The sequence below is a fragment of the Danio rerio genome, chromosome 4, assembly GCF_052040795.2.
Source record: "Danio rerio strain M-AB ecotype USA chromosome 4, GRCz13ab, whole genome shotgun sequence".
Lineage (NCBI taxonomy): Eukaryota > Metazoa > Chordata > Actinopteri > Cypriniformes > Danionidae > Danio > Danio rerio.
In genome coordinates this window covers 53245001-53271230 of record NC_141024.2, presented here as the reverse complement: position 1 = coordinate 53271230, position 26230 = coordinate 53245001, and the positions used below count along the sequence as shown (strand labels likewise).

The 26230-nt window shown below is 34.0% G+C and overlaps 5 protein-coding genes across 7 annotated transcripts in view; 2 read left to right on the top strand and 3 right to left on the bottom strand.

The window, feature by feature from the left end:
* The window catches only part of LOC137490924 (uncharacterized), a 671652-nt gene that overhangs the window by 242291 nt on the left and 403131 nt on the right, over positions 1–26230 (bottom strand). The window lies entirely within an intron of this gene.
* Positions 1–26230, top strand: part of si:dkey-151g22.1 — a 472026-nt gene that overhangs the window by 175165 nt on the left and 270631 nt on the right. The gene's annotated exons all lie outside the window — the stretch shown is intronic.
* Positions 1–26230, top strand: part of LOC108183685 (uncharacterized) — a 301560-nt gene that overhangs the window by 111947 nt on the left and 163383 nt on the right. The window lies entirely within an intron of this gene.
* The window catches only part of LOC110439479 (NACHT, LRR and PYD domains-containing protein 3-like), a 136510-nt gene that overhangs the window by 18927 nt on the left and 91353 nt on the right, over positions 1–26230 (bottom strand). The window lies entirely within an intron of this gene.
* On the bottom strand, positions 13121–19717 carry LOC141381661 (serine/threonine-protein kinase pim-2-like). Its single transcript, XM_087248774.2, has 8 exons — positions 17533–19717; positions 16711–16773; positions 16517–16611; positions 16376–16426; positions 15215–15593; positions 14946–15122; positions 14491–14579; positions 13121–13393 (listed from the first exon to the last, which is right to left on the bottom strand). Exons 1-8 carry the CDS (start codon positions 18011–18013, stop codon positions 13382–13384), a joined length of 1347 nt encoding a protein of 448 aa, XP_087104900.1. The 5' UTR covers positions 18014–19717; the 3' UTR covers positions 13121–13381.

The window sequence follows — 26230 nt, the reverse complement described above, 5'->3', positions numbered from 1 at the left end:
ATCTCTGTTGTTTGTGTCACTCCTCAGGTTATACTAATACAACTGTTTTGGATGTTTCTTCTGTAGTGTACTTATATAGTATAGACATACTTTTAATTAGTATATTTATAGTGTAAAACCATCAAACTTTTATTGAACACAAAAAAATAACAATGTACTAAAAATGTATTTGTGGGTATTTAAGTGTATTTTAGTTGCATTTAATTATATATTTTTTCACCTGGGATCCCTTCAAAATATATTCTTTAAATAATTGTTTAGTATGTTAAAAGCACATTTTAGATCAGCTTCATTTTGTCTCATAATAGCACAGTTGAGTACACTTAGATGTACTTAAGTTTATCTTAAACTGTACTTAATACTAATTCTTAATACATTAAATACAAAATTAGTGTGCAAAAATAGAGCACTTTTAATACATTACTGAAAAGTGTACTAAGTATACTTAAATAAGTGTATTTTAGTGCACTTTTTTTTCACCTGGGACTAACATCTGTATTCAAATGAGTTAGTTCCTCTGACTGATCCTCTGAGAACAGTTCTTCAAGGGACAGTTCTGAACACTTGCCCATGTCTTGACTCGTTCCCGTTATATTTTCTTCTTTGTCAGCTAATGCGTTTGTGCTTTTTTGACAAATACAACATCAATGACCCTCTGACCATGAAATTTGACTTGTACAGATGCTGACCCATCTCCAAGCAGCACTGCAACAAGTGCATCTGGGTCAGGGGTGCTCTTGTTAGGAATATTTAACAATTTTCTCATTAGAAAATCATCTATGGCAAAATTATTGGTAACACTTTATTTTGATGGTCCCCCTTTAGATAGTCTGTTGACCATAAGTTACTTTTCAAGTTCTTATCTGTTTACTCTCATCTGGGTAGTATCTGTAGATTGTCTTTTAAATGTTTCTAGGCAATCATTACAATGTCTACAACATGTAAACATTTATTAAACTTTTGGTAAGTTGTGTTACCAATATAGATTCTAGATGGTCAACAATGTATCAGTAGATATGTAACAAATCTTCAACAGATGTTCAACAAAGTATCAGTAGATAAGCAACAAATCCTCAGCATTAAGGTTCTAGATGTTCAACAGTGTATCAGTAAATATGTAACAAATCTTCAACAGATGTTTAACAGAGTATCAGTAGATATGCAACAAATCCTTAACATTTATTAAACTTTTGATAAAATACGTGCTACCAAATTAGGTTGTAGTGTATTACAGTGTATTAGTAGATATGCAACAAATCTTCAACAAGTTTTCATTACATTTACCATCAAGATTTTTTTGCTGTCATTGTCTGCATGTAGTTGTTAATCAGTTTATGAATAGACCTTCAGTAAACATTCAGATGCCTATAAGTAGCAACGCAACATAATTTAAAATGAACTTTAAACAAATATAAAGTTAGGGTTAGGTACAAATTTCATTCATGTACTTGCAAAAGTGTTCAACTAAATATTCGTTGCATTTAACCTAACTTTCAGTAGACAGTTAGTTTACTTTAAATTACATTTACCTGCTCATCTGTTGTCACACTAGGCCCATCAAAATGAAGTGAAAACCTAAGAAATGCTGTTGAATGACTGTAAGGAGCCAACATCACAGCATGGTACTATTACTATTCTGTAAATGTTCAGCAGATAGTCAACAGACAGGTAGTAGCAACACTGGTGCAAGTATTTGAAGACACAACAGCACCACACATACAAAAACATAAAAATAAATACCAGAGTCATTAGTTCGTTCAACTGCTTTTAATGTATTGCTGTCAAAAATTTCAGTAAACACAACTGAACATTAAATGGCTCTTGCTTGAATATATACAATTCTGTCTGGTTCTCGAATCTGATTGGCTGATAGCCGTGATATATTTAAGTAATATCAGCACCCAAACAGCCTCTTTACCCTTTGTATATTACTCCGCCCACATACAGCCAGCAGAAAGCAGACACTACAGATCTAAAGTTTAAAAGACGCTTGCTCAACTGTTTAACTGTCAGCTTATGATTTGAATCCAATGCGGAAGAAAGTAGTTCCTCATACAAAAGGGTTTTTGAGACTCTCCATGTTTGATTTAGTTTTAATATCCACAATTATGCCATCAAAGTGTTGTATAAACGCAATATCACACTCCTAGCACTGCGATATGGCTGTATATCGGCACTGGTGGGGACACTAACGCACGCCTCCCACCAGTGCCGATATACAGCCATATCGCACTGCTACTCGTGTGATATTGCTCATATATATATATATATATATATATATATATATATATATATATATATATATACACACACACACACACACACACACACACAGTTGAAATAAAGTCAGAATTATTAGCCACCTTTTGATTTTATTTTCTTTTTTAAATATTTCCCAAATGATGTTTAACAGAGCAAGGAAATTTTCACAGTATGTCTGATATTTTTTCTTATGGAAAAAGTCTTATTTGTTTTATTTCGGCTAGAATTAAAGCAGTTTTTAATTTTTTTTAAAAATCATTTTTGGGACAAAATTGTTAGCCCCTTTAAGCTATTTTTTTTTTCAGATAGTCTGCAGAACAAACCATCGTTATACAATAACTTGCCTAATTACCCTAACCTGCCTAGTTCACCTTATTAACCTGGTTAAGCCTTTAAATGTCACTTTAAGCTGTAAAGAAGTGTCTTGAAAAATATCAAGTAAAATATTATTTACTGTCATCATGGCAAAGATAAAATAAACCATTTATTAGAAATAGGTTTTTAAAACTATTAGGCTTAGAAATGTGCTGAAACAATCTTGCCTCTATTAAACAGAAATTGGGGAAAAAATAAACAGGGGTGCTAATAATTTAGGAGGGGGTAATAATTCTGACTTCAACTGTGTGTATATATATATATATATATATATATATATATATATATATATATATATAGAGAGAGAGAGAGAGAGAGAGAGAGAGAGAGAGAGAGAGAGAGAGAGTTGAAGTCTGAAGCTTAAAGTGACATTTAAAGGCTGAACTAGGTTAATTAGGGTTCCTAGGCAGGTTAGGGTAATTAGCCAAGTAATTGTGTAATGATGGTTTGTTCTGTAGACTATCTAAAAAAATATATAGCTTAAAGGGGCTAATAATTTTGACCTTAAAATTGATTTCAAAAATTAAAAACTGCTTTTATTCTAGCCGAAATAAAACAAATAAGACTTTCTCCAGAAGAAAAAAATATTATTAGACATACTGTGAATATTTCCTGAATCCGTTAAAACATCATTTGGAAAACATAAAAAATAAAAATAAAAAATCAAGGGGGGGGCTAATAATTCTGACCTTAACTGTATACACACACACTGGTAGAGCTGACTGATGTCATGTATAAGCCTTCCAAGAATACCTTGTTTGTGTTTCCTACCTGTTACAAACCCCTGATGTTAGTCTAGGGTGTGGGGTTTGACATTTATTTAATTAAAATATATTTATATAAACAGTGAATGAGTGGAAAGACAACCAAAGTAATGCCAAAAAATGTGTGCTTTTATTTACAATCCCAAAGTGAACAACAACAACGAATTAATCAAAAATAAAGAAAAAGTAAGTAAAGCAAAAATATACTATTTACAATATGTACAACACTGAAACAAATAAAGACGGGGAAAACAAGAGAGCTGGCAGAAGGGACGTGGGCGGCGCTAAAGAAATGAAAAGAACAAAACCCAAACTAAATCTCACTTCCCAGAAGCATCTAGCTAACTAACTATGTGGAAAACAGTATAATTAACACACGAAGATCTTCCGAGTCCTAACTATCTACTCTATCTATCTATCCAAAAAGTACAAGGAGTGGCGCTCGCCCCTAACCTAATGTACTAGACAGCAGAGTAGTCCTGAGTGTTGCGAAATGTATGTCACGTGACCTTCTTACCTGTCCGCTTCGTCCAAGCCTCGTAAACAACGATAAACTAATAACAATGTATGAATAACGGACGGATAACGTGCACACAGAAACAAGCAACAACAAAACACAGTTAGACGGGGTTATTTCAAAACGCACGCGGTAAATACAAACAAGCGACAAACAGCAAAAGTGAAAAATGCAAGCAAGAAAGAACTAGTGGTCTGGCACGCGCTTTTAACACGGGTGGTCTTTGCTTATTGGATGTGACGTAAGAGTGACGTAACCGGGGAGGAATGACTGACAGCTGAATGGACCAATGAACGGAACCTGAGAATACATGAGAGCAGATACGGGAGAACAGAGCGAGAGAGAGAGAGAGAAAACACAGAGAAAACAGAGCACAAAAAACACAAATACATAACACTCCCACCCATGAGAACAAACATATAATATTGTTTGTTAAAAAAAAAAAGTGAAAAAGTAAGAAAAAAAAACTCGCAAAACAAACCATGCATGCGGTTTAATTACGACCAACTACACACACCTGGAAAGAGCATCGGCCACTATATTGTCGGTGCCTTTCTTGTGACGGATTTCCAGGTTGTAATTCTGTACAATCAAAGCCCAGCGCATAAGGTGCTGATTTTGATTGTACATTCGGGAGAGAAAAACTAACGGATTGTGATCGGTGTAAACAATTATTGGAAACGAACTGGAACCAAGGTAAACTTCAAAGTATTGTAATGCCAATAGTAATGCAAGTGCTTCCTTTTCGATAGTGGAGTAATTAATGTGGTGTTTGTTGAATTTTCTGGAAAAATAACAGACTGGGTGCTCGATACTATCACGGTCCTCCTGAATAAGTACCGCGCCAGCACCTAAAGCACTCGCGTCTACTTCCAGTTTAAAAGGAGTGGTGAAATCTGGGGCCGCGAGGACAGGAGCGCAGCAGAGCAAAGCTTTTATGCTCTCAAAAGCATGCTGACACTCAGCTGACCAAACAAATTGCTGAGAAGGACTAAGTAAATTCGTTAGGGGTGAAACCACACTAGAAAAGTTTCGGCAGAAACTCCGATAGTACCCCGACATACCCAAAAACCGGCGCAACTCTCGCCTGGTTTTAGGTACGGGAAATTCGACTATGGCGGAGACTTTCGCAGCGACTGGCCGAACTTGACCTTGACCAACTTCCTTACCAAGGTATGTGACGGTCGCCCTAGCTAATTCACATTTTGCCAGATTAAATAACCACTAAGTCATCCAAATATGCGTTACAATTTGGAACGCCGACTAAAACCGTATTAATTAATCTTTGAAATGTGGCAGGTGCGTTTCGCAATCCGAAGGCCATAACTGAATATTGCATGAAGTGATCTGGTGTAACGAAGGCTGAGATAGCAGAAGCTTGCGGAGTTAATTTAATTTGCCAGTAGCCCTTTAACAAATCAAGTTTAGTGACAAAACTAGCTGAACCAAGGTTGTCAATACAATCTTCCATACGGGGTAAAGGGTAGCAATCTGGGACAGTGACAGCATTAACCTTACGGTAATATGTGCAGAATCTAAATGTTCCGTCTGGTTTGGGTACCAGAACGCACGGTGAACTCCATGGACTGCAACTAGGAACTGCAAGACCATTTTCCATCAAATATTCAACCTCCTTCCTCATAATAGCACGCTTGTGTGCGTTCACACGGTAAGGATGTTGCTTTATTTGGGAAGAATTTTGAATATTGATGTCATGTTTAATTACGGATGTTTGCGTTGGAGTGTCACTGAAAAGATTGGGGAATTTCTGAATTAAATGAATAATATCTTGCCTTTGTGAATCTGATAAATACGTGAGATGTGAATTCAGATTTTTCAGCATCTCTGAATTAGTTAAACGAGCGCACTGCTGAGGAGCATTGCGTAACACCAGGCCATCATCATCAGCTTCAGAATGCGTAACATCGCTCACAACTGCAACAGCAGGAAGAACAGGTGTGGTGATCTGAGTTTTCTCTTTAACATGGTACGTTTTTAACATGTTAACATGACATACGCGCGATTTGCGTTTTCTGTCAGGTGTTTCAATTACGTAATCTGTCTCGCTTAACTTTTTCTGCACCACATAGGGTCCAGAAAAGCGGGCAGAGAGAGCAGAACCAGGCATTGGCAACAGTACGAGCACCTGATCGCCGGGCTGAAAGGAGCGCGCGACTGCTCGGGTGTCATACTGACGCTTCATGACATTTTGCGCAGCTTTAAGTGATTCTTTTGCCAATTTACAAGCATCATGTAAACGTTCTCTGAAACGGCTTACATAACTAAGAACATTCATTTTTGGACTTTCCTTAATTTCCAAAATGTTCTCTTTCAGAAGTTTAAGAGGAGTTCGTAAATCGTGACCGAATACAAGCTGAGCGGGGCTAAACCCGAGAGACTCTTGAATAGTTTCTCTCACCGCTAATAGTACCAATGGAACGCCCTCATCCCAGTCTTTGCAGGTATCCGCACAGTATTTCTTTAACATAGACTTGAGCGTCTGGTGAAATCGCTCGAGAGCACCTTGACTTTGTGGGTGATAAGCACTTGATACTCGGTGGGTGATAGACAATGATTTTAGAACTTGAGCAAACATTTTTGACATAAAATTTGATCCTTGGTCAGTTTGTATGATTTTTGGTAAGCCGAATGTGGAGAAAAATTTAATCAATGATTTGATTATAAGAGGAGCTGTAATTCTGCGGAGCGGTATTGCCTCGGGAAATCGAGTAGCAGTACACATTATTGTTAGTAAAAACTGATTACCTGTTTTGGTTTTAGGTAATGGACCCACACAATCAATAATTACATGTTCAAATGGCTCTCCTATGACTGGGATGGGAAAGAGAGGAGCAGGTGGAATTACCTGGTTTGGCTTCCCCATGCATTGGCACGTATGGCAGGTGCGACAAAACTGCACGACGTCCTTCTTTAAACAAGGCCAAAAGAAATGTTTAAGTATCCGATTGTATGTTTTCGTGATACCTAAATGACCTGACATCACATGATCGTGTGCTAGACATAATACATGTTGGCGGTAAGCGGAGGGAACAACAATTTGATAGACATTATTCCAATCAGCATCAGTCTCAATATTAGAGCACCACTTGCGCATCAACAAGCCATTTTCAACGAAATACGCAATTTGCTTTTTATCAATCTGATCTGAATCAACAACGGAGTCGAAGCACTTTACCAAAGAATCATCATCTTTCTGCTTTCTTCATTAAAAAATCTTGAACACACTTTTTCAATCTCGCTTCTATCCAACATGGCATTTCTGTTATATATAATTTATACCATAGCTTTGATGTCATTAAAACATTTAATATTAAGGCTTTCCCCTTTAAACAAAGTTCTCTCATCCTCCAAAAATTTAATCTTGATTCTATTCCTCTTATTAGATCATCCCACATCTTTTCTGTTGCTTTTCTTTCATTTTTACCAATTAAAATTCCTAAAATTTTCAGCTCTTCTACTTCTCTAAATTGAAAACAATCTGTTAAAATATCTGCTTTACCAAACCTCATATATTGTGTTTTATTTTCATTTATTTTGCTTCCTGTTCCCTTACAAAACTCCTGTACTTTTTTCATGGCTTCTTTTACACTCTTTTTATCCTTCACTATTATTGTTGTATCATCAGCATACTGGTATATTTTTCCTTCATCCTTCTCTTCTTCTATTTTTATTCCTTTAATTTTAGTTTCTTGTTTTATTGCTAACCCTAAAGGTTCTGCGACTAGGGAATATAATAGCGCTGAAAGAGGACATCCTTGTCTAATTGATCTTGTAATTTTAAAACAATCTGTTAAAAAGCCATTACATTTTACTTTTGTTAAAGCCCCTTTATATAAAATTTTAATCCAATTAATAAAATTCTCTCCAAATCCAAATGTTTTGAGCACATCAAATAAGTAAGTATGTTCTACTCTGTCAAAAGCCTTTTCAAAATCTACACTAATTAAAAAACCATTTATCTTCTTTTCTTGTATATAGTCTATTGTGCTTTTAATGCTCATTGTTACATCTGCAATATCTCTCCCTTTTATTGCATATGCTTGGTTTGATTTAATTAATTTAGGCATTACTTCCTTTAATCTATTCGCTAAAACTTTTGCTAAAATCTTTAAATCTGTATTCAACATTGTTATTGGTCTATAATTTTGTAATTCAGTTTTTGCTCCTTTTCTTTTATATATTAACTTCATTAATCCCATCCCCATTCTTTCATTCATCTCTTTACATTTAAAAATTTCTTTAAAAACTTCTTTAAGTATTCCTTTTAAAATATCTTTAAAAACAATATAAAATTCATTTCCTATTCCATCTATACCTGGACTTTTCTTTTCATTTAGTTGATTTATTGCAATTTCAATCTCTTCTTCTTCTATTTCTCTGTCACATTCTTTGTTGTCCTCTTTTTCTAATTTTACTTTTATATAATTTAGAATCTTCTTTTCTTTTTCTTCATCAATACCTTTTGCTTTAAAAAGATCTTCATAAAAATGTTTGATTTCTTCTAGTATTTCTATGTTTCCTTTCGCATTTTTTCCATTTCTCCCTTTAATTTCCTTTAGTATTCCTGCTTTACCTCTCTGCTTCTCTAAATCAAAAAAGAATTTCGTGCATTTTTCCCCTTCTACTGTGTATTTAGATCTGCTCCTCAACATTGCCCCCTTATACTTGTCTTCTTCTAAATCTCTTAATTTTTGCTCTATTTCTTTGATTTTTTCAATATCTTTATTTTCCTTGTTTAATTCTTTTTCTAAGGATCTTTTAACTTCTTTTTCTGTATACTTTTTACATCTTTGTAGTACTGCACAATATTTGATTGTGTATTTTCTTATTTGGTATTTTGTGTTTTCCCACCATATCCTTTTATCTTCATCATACATTCTATTTTCTTTTTCATTCTCTATTATTTCTTTGACTTTTTGAACATAATCTTGATTCTTTAAAATGGTTGTGTTTAAAATCCAAGTCCCTGGTCCTTTTTGTATGTTTTCTATATTCACTTTAAAATGCAAGAGCTTATGATCACTAAAACTGTTTTCTTCATACTGTATGTTTTCTATAAAATTTTCAATATTTCTAGTACATAAAATAAAAATCTATTCTTGTTTGACATATAAAATTCCCCACTATTTGTCTCCTTGAAAACTCTCTTTTTTCTTTATTCCTTTCCCTCCATATATCTATTAAACTATTTTCCTTTATTAACTCATTTAGTTCCTTTCTTCCTATATCCGATTTAATAACCATTCCATCAGCCATATCTTGTTTTCTAAAAACAGTATTAAAATCTCCCATCATTATTATTTCTTTAAAACCTTTTAATACTTTATTTAAAACCTCAAAAAAATCTTTTTTGTCTTTATCTTCTGTTGGTGCATGTATATTTGCTATTATTAATTCATGTCCTTCATAGTTCACCTCTATTACTAAACATTTTCCATAATTATCCCTATACACAATTCTTTTAAAGTTTAAAACATCTTTCCTTATTAAAAAAGCAACACCTCTTCCAGATTTTCCATCACCATTATTATATATAATATCCCCTTGCCACAACTTTTTTAAATCGTCCATTGCATGTTCTTTCCAGTTTGTTTCCTGTAAACCTATCACCTCCTTGTTTTTACATTTCTCTCTTATTTTCTCAAATTTATCTTTTCCCATCAGTCCCCTTGCATTAAAAGACACACAGTTTAAAACCATTAAAATAAATAAAAATGAAATTAAAAACCTACACATCCTCATTGTCCTTTCTCTCCTTCCAACGCTCTCAACCAACAACTTCTTTCGTTAAAAGAGACAAAGATTAAAAGCATTTTAAAATAGATAAAATATTTTAAAAACATCATTTTTCTTCATCTTCTTTCAGTCCCCTTAACACTTCATACCTATTTACATATTTAGCTCTGTTCTTTGTTAAAACTTTTTTCTTTGCCATGTCCAAGTTTGGTTTTACCTTAAAAGTTCTTCTTCTTAAAAATCCTCTTTCCACTTTGTCCTTATCCACATTTTCCATCCTTGTTTCTTCATCATTTGCCATTCCTTCAGCTTGACCAGTCTTTCTTAGTTCCTCTTTTTCCACCGTGCTTAAAAAAGTTTTAAAACTGTCCGATATTTCCATTTGTGACCACTGTCCATCCTGTCCTGATAACTGTACTTCTTTCTCTTCATTTTCGTTTTCTCCTTCCTTTTTTTCATTGTTATTCATTTCCTCCTCCATTGTCCTTTCTATTGCTTCATTATCTTCTTCCCTATTGTTGTTTTCTTCATTCACCTGCCGGTCCTGATCTTCTCCTCCTCCTTCCTCTCCTTCCATCCAGCATTCACACTTGTTTAAAAAATTTTTACATTCCGGGCACCTGACAGTGATACAGTCTCTTGCAAAATGCCCCCTTTCCTCACATTTGTAGCACTTGAATTCTGGACAGTCTTTCAGCATGTGTTCCGGGCTCATGCACAGCCTACAGGTCTTCACCTGATGGCTGTGCATCACCCTGAAGTACTGCGTTCCTTCTGCTGTCTCCATTTTTGTGCTGTATGGCAAGGATGCCACCTCTTTAGGGAACCTCACTTTAAGGAACCTTGTTCCGTCTTCTATGTCGGTACCCGGATAAAACCTTCGTTTAATTTTAGATATGGGACAAACTCCCCAAGTGTCTAATTTTTCCAGAATTTCCTTATCTTCAAGATAGACCGGCAGGTGCATGAAGGAAACAACAAAATCCCTATTATGAAGCTTTTTAATTTCACAGTTCACCCCATTTATCATCAGTTTGTCAGTCAATTGTTCACATAATTCTTCTGTTTCCATTGTTAGTTCGTACTCCTTCCCTTGTCTTGGTCTTAAAGCCAGAATTTTTCCATGTCCACACTTTTCAATCACCGCTTTAATATTATCTTCTGCTCTCACTTCCTGTACATCTTCCACATTAATGATAACTGTTGCCTCCTTTAAATACTTTCTTCCACCTACTTGGCCTCGATCGTGCAGATTCGCACTCTATAACATCAGAAAGCTCCGACCCTTCTTATCTGAACATGCAGCTCAACTCCTTGTTCAAACTCTTGTTCTCTCCAAACTGGATTACTGCAACTCTCTACTAGCTGGGCTTCCAGCTAACTCTATCAAGCCTCTTCAGCTGCTCCAGAACGCAGCAGCACGAGTGGTCTTCAATGAACCTAAACGAGCACATGTCACTCTGCTGCTAGTCCGTTTGCACTGGCTGCCAGTTGCTGCTCGCATCAAATTCAAAACTCTGATGTTTGCCTACAAAGTGACTTCTGGCCTTGCTCCTTCTTATCTGCTCTCACTTCTGCATATCTATGTGCCCTCCAGAAACTTGCGTTCTGTGAATGAACGTCGCCTGGTGATTCCATCCCAAAGAGGGAAGAAATCACTTTCGTGAACGCTCACGCTTAATCTGCCCAGTTGGTGGAATGAACTCCCTAACTGCATCAGAACAGCAGAGTCACTCGCTATTTTTAAGAAACGACTAAAAACTCAACTATTTAGTCTCCACTTCACTTCCTAATCTGCGATTGCCTCTCTGGATATCACACTAACTGTACCCAAAAAAAAAAATACTAATACTAATACTTTCCTTCTTAGACTTTACAGACCTGAAACTTGCCTATAGCACTTATTCATTGTTGCTCTTATAGTTTTGTAAATTGCTTCCTTGTCCTCATTTGTAAGTCGCTTTGGATAAAAGCGTCTGCTAAATGACTAAATGTAAATGTAAAATGACGTTTGCCTGAAAAACTTATGCTGAAAAAAGAGCACTTTAAAAGCTTATTTGACAAAAATCATGACTACATCTTTTTTATGTTACTTTAACTTATTTAAATAGGTTAATCATGTTCCAACTACATTTTTTTCCATTTTTCAAAGTTTAACCTAATATTTTAGTCAGTTTGAATACTATAAGTTTGAATAGAAAAGTTAAAAACAGTGTAGTTATAACCTGTAGTCTGTTAGACTTGCTGCATGTTTATTTAGGTCAATGTCTGTTAATGCTCTTCTCTTTCTGTACTATCAAACAGACTCATATATATATAATCTATGCTTTACGTTATAAATCAGCTCCTCCTAACATTCGTCATGTGGTATATCGCACACGATAGCTTTTTCTTTATCTGGAGATTATAAGTGTTATAATCTACTTAGGAGTGTTAAAGATTTTTTTTAGAAAGTTATTGTTCATGCAGGAAAAAATAATGACAATTTTATGTTGTATCTTAACCGTTTTGTTTTGTTTTTTAAAGAGCAATATACTTGTTTGGTGTTGGATTAAACAGATATGCGAAATATGTCTGGTTGCATAATGGTAAGAAATCTGGAGACTGAAGTGTTTTGGCTCAAGATAGCCTAAATATATATTTTAAATGTTTCCTTGGAAATTACCGAAAGACAAATCATTTATGTAATACTGTTATGTAGAGGGTTTCTGTGGGGTCTTAAAAAGTCTTAAATCTCAAAATCCAAATCTTAGGCCTTAAAAAGCTCTAGATTTACTGTGATACTGTGTTGTTGGTCTTAAATCTTTTTAAACAGGTTTTAATTTTCTTTTGTTCATGTATTGCTATCCAATCTGTCCAAACCCCCATACAATCACCAACAATCCATCTCTATGAAACTGTTAACTTTTTTATTTAAAAAGGTAATGTTTAACTCTATTTATCATAATGGTTTAATTATTTTCCTTACAATGACATTTGTTTCTCCATGTACTGCTGAGGACACTGACCTGGACAGATTGTTGTCCATAGATTTACTTTATTATAGTTTTTAAATATTTTAAAACATTTGTTCACTTTAGTATTATTTTAAAGAAGTTTATGTTGGGGAAAAAGCTGTATGGATACGAGTAGAGCTTGCTTGTTTTTACACAATATTTAAAACATTTAGTTAAGAAAAAAAATCTAAAATAATTTAATTGTTTATTATTAATGTATTATTATCATTAAATTATTATTATTATAAAAAAATTTTGATAGGTCAAATAAATTTCTTTTTCATCTGGGTAATTTGAAAAAATCCTTAGTCTTTAGCGCTTTATGAGTCTAAAATTTCATTCAAAATGGTCTTAAAATGTCTTAAAATGGTGAAACCTGTAAGACAAAAGTTAGAAGTCAGTGTATAATTAGTAACTGGTCACATAATAAATAAAAACAAGACATGATGTTGATTTTATAATGCTTTAATAATTCACCAGTATATAAGAAACACACATGACATATATAGTGCATTTGCATATGTGTATAATAATAATATAATGACAATACATTCAAAACATTCATGACAAATTAATTAATCAACAAAGGCACTCATATGTAAGTTGCCCTGCACTATTAAAGAAGATGACAAGGCAACAATATAATACAAAGAGCAATCCAATGCAGCAGTCCTCAGGTGTGCTAGGGTTGCTGAGTTGTTTGTCCTGTCTTACTCCATGACCTGAAACATAAATCAGTGTTATTTGTCTAAATACATTACATTTTGGACAGAGTTTAAAGGATTAGTTCACCCATAAATGAAAATCCTGTTTTTAATCACTCATTTCAATCCCCTAAGACTTATGCTCATCTTCAGTAGCTTTTTTTTAGGTGCACAAATATGTTCTTGGACCTTGGTATGATTGCAGTTAATGTCACATGCAATGTTTTAACCTTTTTTCTGGACTTTGAACACCTCAGGACTGTTCCTGTCTAAGAAGGATGAGAGAACTCCTGGATTTGATCTAAGACAGAGGTGCTCAACCCTGTTCCTGGAGATCTACCTTCCTACAGAGTTCAGCTCCAACTCTGATTAAGCACACCTGAAGCAATTAATTAGCCTGAACAGCACTTGATAATTACAGGCAGGTGTGTTTGACATGAGTTGCAACTGAAATCTTCAGGAAGGTGGATCTCCAGGAACAAGGTTGAGCTCTCCTGATATCTTAGTTAGTGTTCTGAAGATGAAAGTCTCAGTGGGTTGGAACGACATGAGGGTGAGTAATTAATAACAGAATTTTCTTTTTTGGGGGGTTAAGTAATGCTTTAAGACTTAAGATCAGCTGTGTCCAAACTTTTTTTATTGAGGGCTAAAAACCAGTCTTGAATGAGCGTGTTGGACCAAAGTATACCAAACTCCTTACCATAAAGTTGCCATTGGCTATTTCCTAAGTTATTCAACATTTAAACAAAACTAGAGAGCATTGATTTATATTAACTAATGCAGTATTTATTCGTTCAGTAAAAACAATCCCATTTATAACAGAATGGAGTTACACTAGTCAAGCTGCACCTGTTTTTTGCCTTGATGTGCATCGCTGATGTGTTCCTCTATTTATTGAGTGACTATTTATATTTAATATAACATTTAATCGAATCTTTTACTTTCAGTTTGTGTTTCTGTTGTCATTGTCACTCTCTATTTAGATGGGATGGTGTGCCAAATCAAAGGGCAAATCAAGTTATCAAAGGCTAACTTAGGCCTGCAGACTCTGGTTTGGACACCTCTGCTTAAGATGATCAACAAAAATGAAAGCCATTTAGCTTTAGGCTTCATACCTTAAACCAGTTATGGAGATGCATCTCCTGCAGAGCGAGTCTCTCATCTGGGTTTGGCTGTAGACAACCGCAGATCATCTGGCAGCATTCTGTGCAGAAAGAAGAATGGGGTGTTTAAGTTTAATAGTTTATAGATCTTAATCTACAATGCCAAAGTGCGTTAGTACTTCCGATTCAGTTGCCTATGGGAGAAATGACTTGGAATAATAAATGGTCAAACTGCTCGCTCTACACACAAGTGGGCTCATGACTGTACATAAAAAGTAGAATGATATAATAAGACAATGTTGGTGTGCAACATTAACCAGCATAGCAAGCAGTTTTTAATGTCTTAAAATTAATGGAAGTGAATAAGATTGGAAGTCTCGAACCAAAAAATTACAATAGTTGCACACGCTCGTACGTCAAAAATAGTTATAAGACCTGCTCTCTTCACACTTTGATGAAGCTCTCACCTATTGACAGGCCAGGGCTAGACCAAAGATAGTCCCTGATCAAGGAGTGGTCGGAGACAGTGGGTAAAGCCCCACACATCAATGCGAACAGGACGATCCCTAGAGACCAAACAGTCGCTGGCTGTGCATGGTACCTGCCATGCAATTCATACTCCGGAGGGAAATATTTTCTTGTGCCTAGAAAAAAAAAGATATCATCCAATGGTTTATATGTTTAAACAGAATCGTCAGTGTGTGGTTTTTATGGAAACAAAGTTCATAACACTTACCACAGAAGACTTTGTAGCCGGAACCCTTTACAATCGCACCACAGCCGAAGTCTATTAGCTTTACCTCCAAAGTGTCTGGATTCACCAGGAGGTTTTCAAGCTTTATGTCCCGATGGAAGACACCGCGATCAAAGCAAACGCTCGCAGCATGAATGGCCTGCCGCATTATATGGCGTCCCGTCTTCTCATCAAGAGGTCCATCCTTGTGGCGTAAGAAGTGAAACAAGTCCATACAAGGTATGGGTCGCTCCATGATTATAATGTATTGGGCATCATTGTCCTCCCAGTCTAGGAGTTGGATTATTTCGGGGACGTAGGGACCATTGTTGGCCATAATTGTCAGGGCAATTTCTGCAGGGAGGGGTTTGTCATAACCAGGCTAAAGGAGAGAAATGATGACAGTTAGACAGTTTCCTGAAGGTCTTTTAATAAAAACTTAATTGTAATCGGACATTAACATACATATAAGGCTCTGAAACAATCTAATCAAGTGGATTTATCTAAATACTGTTGTAAATGGAGTCTTTAGCTTATCTACTTTTTTTTCTTCAGATATTTTATGTAGTAGGCCAATAGTTTCACAAAACCATTTTGTTTTCAATTCTGTTTTAATCTCTACATGATAAAGTCTAGTTTAGATGTAAGCTGCTCGTTCTTCATGAGTGCTGTCATCTTTGTTTAGATCATTATTCAATTACAGTGGTTACCTCTAATTTTAAATGGAAAGCACAAAGCAAAACAAAAGCCTTACTTTATTCAATTCAATTCAATTCAGCTTTATTTGTATAGCGCTTTTACAATGTAGATTGTGTCAAAGCAGCTTCACATAAATGGTCATAGTAACTGGAACAGTGTGGTTCAGGTTTTAGTGTTTAAGTTCAGTTCAGTTTAGCTCAGTTCAGTGTGATTTAATCATTACTGAGAGTTCAAACACTGAAGAGCAAATTCATCGATGCGTAGCTCTACCAATCCTGAACCATGCGAGGCAGTGGCGACAGCGGAGAGGGAAAAAAAACTTCACTTTACTTGCTTACGTACTTACTAAAAGGACATGTTTTCATTTACTATATAACGTCTTCAATCCCATTTTGTCCCATCCTAAGAAAATCAAATCTAGAATCAAATCAAATCATGACATTGAATTGTATCTGGACTACTCACCACTGTGAGTTCCTTCATCTTCGGTGACTTTACAGTACATTTCACAGCAACCTGATCAATAAAGCAAAGAATTAGCAGTTAGCATGTGGTAGAAGTTTTGAATAAAGCAATGATAAAGCAATGTTTTGTTAGTGAAAGCACCTCAAGTCCATCCCTGCGGCGTGTGGCTTTGTAGACAGAGCCGAATCCACCTTTGCCCAGCTTGTCACCCATTTCATAATGCCTTAAAATCGTGTCTGTTAAAAAATAAACAACTGCAGTCAGTATGATGTACAATTTTAGATATATATATTTTGTATTCACGTTTGTAATACTAATAACAATTCCTTTCTTACCATTTTCTGTGTCGTCCTCCTCTAGCTGCTCAGCAGCAGGGACATGGTCTTCTGAAGCAGAAGCTGTAATACGAATCAAGTCACCGTTGTGTAAATAGCACTTTATATAATACAGATTATCATGTTTTTTAATTAGTCTATGAATGTAAAGTCACATATTTAGACTTATTTTAATTTCATCCCACACAGAAATCTGATATATGTCAATTTGATATACTGTATGTACTGTGTGTGTGTGTGTGTGTAGCCACAAATATACATATACATATATTATTATAGCTAATATATTTGTACATATTACATATTTGCTTATTTTTTACTACTTATTTTAGCATATATGTACAGATTTATAATGCAAATGGTTAAAAAAAAAATATAAACTGCCATTTTTTGCAATCATTTAACATATATGACACATTTTACATGCAAAATCCAAAAATGAACTTGTATGTCATATTTGTAATTTGCATATATTTTCATATATCACATTTCTATAGAGCATTTTGAGGGATGTAAACATTAACAGTGGTTCGAACATATATCCTGTTTTACATTTTTAATTTCCACAGCTTCCGAGAATACAGAAATTTCCACATATTGATAAATATTGCTATGATAGCTGTTTTAACGTTAAATTATGACTGGATTTGCCTTTTATTAAGGTTATGAAATAGTTTGACATCAAGCAGGAATTGTTAATGGGCCAATGATATTAATACATTAAAATGGTATAAACAAGACCAGTTATAAAAATATTACTTGATTAGAGATTTGGCCATTAAACAATACTTGTATCATAATCACTTGTGAGTGTGATTTTACCTCTACTAGACTTCCAGACGTCCTTTTCTTCTTTACTGGCTTCAGGAACCTCATCAGGCCCAATGGGTGTTACAATGGGCTGACTAGAAACTTTTTGCTCTAACATGGCTTCATGGTAGTTCTTCGTGGCCTGGACCAGGTCGTATTTTCCAGTTTTGCGACGGAGGACTGGCCACTTCCAGAAGCCTTTCTTTACCTTTCTCACTTCTGGAACCTCTTCAGGCCCAACAGGTGTTTCAATGGGCTGACAAGAAACTTTCTGATATACCTCAGCCTCATACTGGTATTTCTTCGCAGCCTGGACAAGGTCGTATTTTCCAGTTTTGCGATGGAGAACTGGCCACTTCCAGAAGCTTCTCTTTTTCTCCTTTCTCCCTATCTCTCCAACCTCAACATGCGGCTCATCAGAAAGATGAAGATGGTTCTCCGGCATGTTGGGGGTGTACTTGAGTAGTACACAGGGACTGTGATCAAACTGCATGATGAAAAATGTTTTCTGATAACTTTCTGATAAACTGTAATAGTAAACCGATCAATCTGCAACTCGAAATGCCAAAACTACAACCGACAAAAGCAAGTAGTAGAATGTCAGGCGATGATGTCATCCAGGCGCATTCTAAGAATTTTAATATGGAAGGCTTTGGGCTGTTGTTATTTTTCAAATGTTTTAATTTGTGCAAGTTTAAAATGAATGGGATCCTTTGCTGTTTTGTGTTTATAGTGGTTTGTAAATGCAGCACAGGGTTGCTTACAGGCTAAAATTATTAAGAAACCTGCATGGAGGAGTACATCAGATGTCTATATTGTGCCAATTGTATTGTATTGGGTCAATATTTGATGGCAGCCTCATACACATGCTACTATCTGTGTTGTTATTAATGTTAAAAGAAGAAAATGACTCACTTTTTGTGACTTGTAAGGATAAAAATTACACATATACATAAATATGAATGTATACGTCCCTTAATTTGTATATACATTTTTAATGAGGTAGAAATTATCAAGGTGAACCAACAGAGTGTCTTTATTTTCATACTCTTATTTCTTGGCTATCAATTTTTATTGACATTATGAATAATTAAATTCAGCAAAGAAGCAGTGGATATACTTTAATTCTATGATTTACCACAAATTATGTTACAAATCTCTGAAATATTCTTGCAAAATATGACATTTTGTAAAGAAATATCCAAGAAAATGTGTAAGGCTTTGTCTTGCGTTGACTGTTAAGTGTATTTTATAAATTCTGTGATGTACAGACATGGAAAAACATTCTCAGTTTGACTAAAACATAAGTTTTTTTTTCATTCCACACAATTCTGATCAAATTTATTCCCAATTTATTATAAATATATTGCCATTTTAGCATAAATCATTTTAAAATGTAAGTAGAAGTAAGTTTTAGACAAGTTTATAAAAGTTTAGTTTATTAAAAGTTAAGAAATCAATAGCTTAGGGCACATTAAGCTCATCAAATAAAAACTTTTGTTGTTTTGACCAACTTTTATTGTATGAAAATTAAAAATGCTCTAAATGAGAATGTTTTTATTTGAAATTTGGAAGAAATTGTATCAGTCCTTTATAGAATAAAACTAATAATAACAGCTTCCTCAAACCCATAACTAGCAAACCCAGATAAATGGAGAATCTCTAATTCCCAAATGCAGGGTTCCACACAATTTATTCAGGCTATCCCAACACAAATAGACTAAGTTAATGAAACAAATTTAAGTAGATTGAACATAAAACAATTGAGTTATCTCCAAAAAAATATCAAGAATTGTGTTGCTTCAGCTCATTTTACTTAAGCTGTCTTTTGGCTGGGGGGATGTGTTTATACTTATAAGTGTTTATAGTTTATAAATTATAAAAAAAAGTTTATAAATTCCTAAGGAATTCCTAAGGAAATAAGTTTATAAATTCCAATTTTCTTGCTTTACCATACATTGAGAACCCACTGCGAGTCTTCCTGCTACATCAACCTCACATTTGGTTGCAAAATCAGCAGCAATCTTATGTAATTTTATTTTTATAGCTGTATATTGTGATTTAAAAGCTCAAAATATTACAAATATTTAGAACACATAAGCACTTATATATTTATATTTGATTGTCATCACATTAGACAACAAAATGACGTTTGCCTAAAAACCTTGTGCTGAAATAAGAGCACTGTAAATACCTATTTGACAAAAAATCATGACCACTTTTTATTACTTTACTTTTTATGTTACTTTAACTTATTTAAATAAGTTAATCATGCTCCAACTAAATTTTTTTTCCAGTTTTTCAAAGTTTAACTTAGTATTTTAGTCAGTTTGATTAATATAAGTTTGAATAGAAAAGTTAAAAACTGTGTAGTTATAACCTGTAGTCTGTTAGACTTGCTGCATGTTTATTTTGGTCAATGTCTGTTCATGCTCTTCTCTTTCTGTGCTATCAAACAGACTATATATATATATATATATATATATATATATATATATATATATATATATATATATATATATATATAATTTTTATTTATTTTTTTTATCTATGCTTTACGTTATTTATCAGCTCCTCCTTGCATTCGTCATGTGGTATATCGCACACGATAGCCTTATCTTTGACAAATGAAATCACAGCATGTTCATTTAAAAGTGATCATGGCTGCATTTTTCATCTTCATCATCACCTTTGAGAGGGAAGATCACTGTTGGCAGTGTTTTGAACACTTAAGGGCACTCAAAAGAACACGTATGGCTGATTTCCATTTTGTCTGGGTGCCAGTGACATCCTAAGTGCACTTCTGGCATTTGGCTGTCTGTAGAACACTTAAGACTAACATATATTTAAAGTGAAAAACATGATTATCTCAAGGAGCTGATTTTTCTGATATGAAAGCTTGTTTCTGAGCCTATTCTTGTGTATTTTGGAACATTCAATTTGGGTATTTGTTCCAAATCTTTAGGTAAAATAATAGAATATAATGAAAATAAAATTGTTCACTCAACAAAAATCATTGGCTCTTAAATCTATTGCATTTCTAACATCTATGGGTCATCATTTGTGCCTCCTGAAAGTTTTTTAGTTGAATCAATTGAACTTTTCTAGTCATCTCAACTCACATCAGTCAAACTGACTGAAAATGTTACAAAGTTGAACTTTGTTGAACTCAAAATATTTAGTTGAAACCTGACTAACTATTTAAAATGAGTTTAAAAATGTAGTTGTAACATGATTAACTTATAAATAAGTTAAAGTTAAACATTTTTTTCCCTTTTTTGTCAAGTTTTTAAAGTGTATTATTTTAGCATAAAGTTTTTTAGCAAACATCATTTTGTTGTCTGATGACAGTCAAATATTAAGTCTACAAGTGTTTGTCTGTCATACATCCACTCACTGGCCACTTTATTAGGTACGCCTGTCCAATTGCTCGTTAACACAAATTTCTAATCAGCCAACCACATGGCAGCAACTCAATACACACGGACTGCTGCAGTTCAAACTGAGCATCAGAATGTGGAAGAAAGTTGATTTAAGTGACTTTGAATGTGACATTGTTGTTGGTGCCAGACTGGCTGGTCTGAGTATTTCAGAAACTGCTGAACTACTGGGATCTTTATGCATAACCATCTCTAAGGTTTACAGAGAATTATCCGAAAAAGAGAAAATATCCAGTGAGTGGCAGTTCTGTGGATGCAAATGCCTTGGCAATGAGTTCGCCGTACTCAAATGGCCTCCACAGTCACCAGACTCAATCCAAAAGAGCACCTTTGTAATGTGGTGGACCGAAAGAGTCGCATCATGGATGTGCAGCCGTCATATCGGCAGCGACTGTGTGATGCTATTATGTCAATATGGACCAAAATCTCTGAGGAATATTTCCAGTACCTTGTTGAATCTATGCCATGAAGGATTAAGGCAGGTCTGAAGGCAAAAGGGGGTCCATCTCAGTACTAGTACGGTGTATCTAATAAAGTGGCCAGTGAGTAAATGTTTAGGATAAACTACAGACTTTTGAGTCAAAATATACAGCTATAGACATAACATTAGGGATTAGAGATTCTCAATTTCTCTGGGTTTGTTAGTTGTGGTTAATAAATCTTTCGAGTAAAGTCAAATCTTATTATTAGTTCTTTTTTCACAGTGTACAAAGGAGTGATTATTGATTTCAAATCCGTCAAAACTATTTAAACACACACCTAAACTTCCAAACATTTTATTGCATTACACAACAGTAAGATCATTTTCAATCATTACTATCCTAAAACATCAATCATAGCAGGTATGTGATCAATCATTAAAGAGTAATAAGCATGATTAATGTAGAAGTAGTGCACATTTTACAATAAGTTTCCTAATTCCCAATGCTCTATTAATGGTAAATCATGTATGAATCATGAATGAATCGTGAATAACATGCAGACTGTAGATTGTGGGGTGCTAAACCATTGTACTTTATATGCAACTAACACATTATGGCTCCTGATGTTACTTTGAGGAAGCAACTTGATCTGTCTGTGCTTGAATAGAATTATTTACATCATTATTACCTTTAATCTTTCACAAAACATTATTATCATTTATTACAGTCGAATCGTATGTATTTACCTGGCTTGCAAGTCATGCACAAAAGGCCTTTATTGCAGTTAACACACTTTTTCTCTATACAGGAATCCTGCTGTCAAAATTGCTGCTAAAAAGAAAAGATATAAAAGAAGCCAACCCAAGGATGATGGTAGGAAAATACTATTTTGTTATTACATATAATATAACATAATAGAATATAATAAGTATATAAAGTTATATAGTAAGTATTTTGATTTTAAAATTATATAATTCGTAAATCATAAACTCTTTAACTAATCCTAATCATAAAGATAATAATATAAATAATAATTTTAAACCTGAAATGTCTACAGTGTATTATCTTTTTATTGGTATTTTATTGCAGGCCTGATAAAACATTTAAACAATCATAAAAGGCCTGATAAAACAATTAGTCAAATTAAACCTGAAATTATGATGTGCATTTACTTCTGGTCTAATATTTCAAGTATTCAATATTAAAAATATTGACTAGCATTTATTTAAGTTGGAACTGGTTTGAACCTGCAGTTTATATAGTGTAATCTCTTGGAAGTTTTCTCCATCTTTGCTAGATCTTAAATTAGACTTTAGGTAAAAGACTTTATTATGCAAAATTATGCCGTGTAACGACCCAACGTATACATTGTGACCCAATATCAACAATGTGCTAACACAAAGTTAACTTAAACGTCTCGGTAAGTACCAGAGAATTCACAAGAGCTTATTCTAAAAAAAGAATGACTGTCATCAAAATGCAACAAAGGATTTATTCACTTTATTTATATTTACTAAATAAAATTATACTAGTCAGTAAAACTATTGTAAATAGGACTTTATTCTTGTTTGTGATTTTAAAAAGAAATTATTTGGGTTTTTAATACATTTAGGAAAGTTTGCGAGAAAAAATGAGAGTTGTAGATTATTGACATGATGTCAGACAGAATCACACTGGTGAATTCTTCCCTTTCTGTGGTTTTGTTTTTGCTACTGTTACATCAAGGTGGAATGGTTTGTATTTACAGAATTTTTTATTTTTTTCCACAGCCTGCCAGTTTCACAGCAAATTGGAAATTTTTCCAGTACAATATGTGTCCAAGACACGTGAAAACAAGGTTAGATAGCTATACCATATGACTGCATTGTGTGAATAAATGAATGAATTAAACTATCCTACATACTGCTACATAATTTTATACTGCTAAAATGTTTGCTTTTTTCAGAAAAGATTAAAAAAAGGTGTATATGTTGAACATTTTCAGCTACAATTCTATGAATATTGAACCAAACCTTTACTGTTTGGGTGATTTATATGTTGTCTGGTTTATCTTGGTTGGGTAAAGGATTTAAATGAATACTTAATAAATGTATAACCTTTGTTTTCTTATACCGTCTTCCCAAGGGCTGTAAAGAAGTACTGGTTCATTGGCACCCGTGCCCATCATGGTAACATCACGTTTCTTGATTAAATGACTTAGGCCTTTATCTGTATTTTTAAAGACACATTCTATTTAATTAAGCATAAATTGGGTGTTATTTACATTTATATAATAGGTAACTACAACACTGTTATAGGCTCATTTTGATGGACTGAGACAATGCTTCATCACAACTACAGTACAACTTACAGTACCCTTTTTTTGTGGCATTTTGTTAAGCAATGACTTATCCATAAATAATATGCCTAATTTGCTATTTTTCCAAGTATTTACTGTCATAATTTAATATTCAGTTGGAATAGGGTGAGCTTTATATTACACAAAATGATTGGATATACAATATGAGCTTTGAATGATTATAATGCAAAAATAATACTATATAATATAAACAACCTTAAATTTTTACTACATTTTAGCTGTCTACCCCATTTTGTCTGGGACTTGTCATAAACCATGTCAGAATCTACAATTGTTTGTACAATTTCAGAAACCAATTTTTTTTTGTTTATTTCTTTCAGCCAAAAGACCTGGCCCCCATCTTGGGAACCACAGGGAACATACAAATGAAAGTGTCAGGTTGATGCCAACTTTCCTACCACCTAAAATGAGATTAAGAGAAATAGTGTTAATACTAATTATCTCCATTAAAGCTATACATGACTGAATAAAATTGATTTTCTGTCGACAACAAAACACATGATTGTAGCGTTCTGATTGGCAGGTTCAGCCTTTTCATTTCACAGTTCTGGTAATTTGAGTTATAAATATGGAATTGGGAGTTTATATAACAGTATAATTAAAAAGACTGTCAATAAAGTCATAATTGTGAGAATTATATAAAGAAAGTCTGCTAAAAGTTCAGTTGTCACCTTGGTGGTTCAAATAAAAAATGTTATTTTTCCCATGGAACTGAGTTGTGTGGACAAAAATAAAAGTTGAATGGATTGAAATCAGTGTATAGATGTTTTTTTTTATTATTCATGTATTTTTCTTTGGCTTAGTCCCTGATTTATCAGGGGTCACAACAGCTTTAACTGCACTGGCATATATAACTTTATATCTCAACAGTTTCACTTTTAACTCTGGGCCCAGCGTTTGAGACTGAACAGCTGTAGTATATTTTTAGTAGTGTTTTTGTCATATTCAAGGTATAGCCAGTTTTGGTATTACAAATTTTACTGTTAACACTATAACCACATTACTGTATCAGTACAATCTATTTTTATGACAGGCACACTTTTTTAAACAGACCTTGCCCTAAATATATTTTGCATCTGTAAATGTTCTGTTACAAAACTCCAAGTTTATAAAATAATTAAATAAATAGCAAAAACAAATGGCAATACAGATTTAATATAAAGTTAATTATAGAAAAGTTAAGTCATAACAAACGTCAATTAAATATTATTACAATATATACATACATTATATACATTACATTATATACATTTAGTGTGCCATGTCCTTACACGTTCATTATTGGTTAAAAGCGCCGGATCCTGGCACTGTGTAATGTGTGGAGTAACAACTCTGGCTGCTTTCTTGCAAAAATAAGCGTGCATTTTATATTCAGAGTCTTAGGTTTATGTAAATTGTCTGTAGCTTTGAGTTCGTTGCTATGGTGATTGACGCTTTTAGCCTGCTATCCGCTTGTTAAGTGTGGCGTCACGCGAAGCGGCTTCCGGGTCCACGCGCTCTATCAAAGAGCTTAGAATTGGCATTCTAAGCTCTTTGGCTCTATTCAACTGAATGGGGAGACTCATGAAATGGTAATAATAAACGTTTACAAAGCGATTTAATACTTTTAAAAAATCACGATCGCAATATATATGTCCGTGCCCAATATCCGATGGCCAGAAAGTGAATCATTTTTTTATAACTTGTTTAAATGTTGGTATTTGTTATGCAGCAAGCCCAGAGATTGGTGTGTACACTATGACTTCATATAAATTTAACTTTAATGTGTAATATGAATAAAAAGTGATAAACTAATGATTTCTCAACTCAAATGAGTGGCAGCTTGGACCCGAAAACAGTATTACATACGTCACCACTTAAAAAGCGGATACGTGAAACCCCATAATTTTCATGACGTACACATACCCCAAAAGTATCATTTTTTTCATTGATAACCCAAGTATACTGTATATTATTGTTAAGAATATAATTTGTAATATTTTCTTCGATTTTTTTGGTTTTAATTTTTTTGGGTAGCGGATAAGTACGGAAGTGATTCGGGCTGTGGGCGGAGTTAGCGTGTTTTACACCTATTTTGTCTCCAATGTCTGAAATAAAGCAACTTATTTACTTTTGGAGAACATATATCATCTACGTGTCGTGTAAGCACTTATTTGATTGTACTAGATGGTTTATTTATGCAGTAGATATATGTTTTTGTAACCCTAATTTCTAACCCTAGTTTGAAAACCAGAAGAACTACAAATATGGTGCCGATTTGTATGAAACTCCGTAAAGAGGCTAGTAGGAATTGTAGTTTTTTTTATTTTTCTGTTTTACTTAGAATTGGAAATTGTAAAAAGTAAGTTCACAGTATAATGGGGGATTTATGGAGATGGTAAACACAAATATGTTATCAAATTTTAAATATCTAATTGTTAAATGGGGTTAAATCAATTCAAACCATATTTAAGAGCGCCCCCAGTTGGTGGCCAATTCTGACTGTGCTC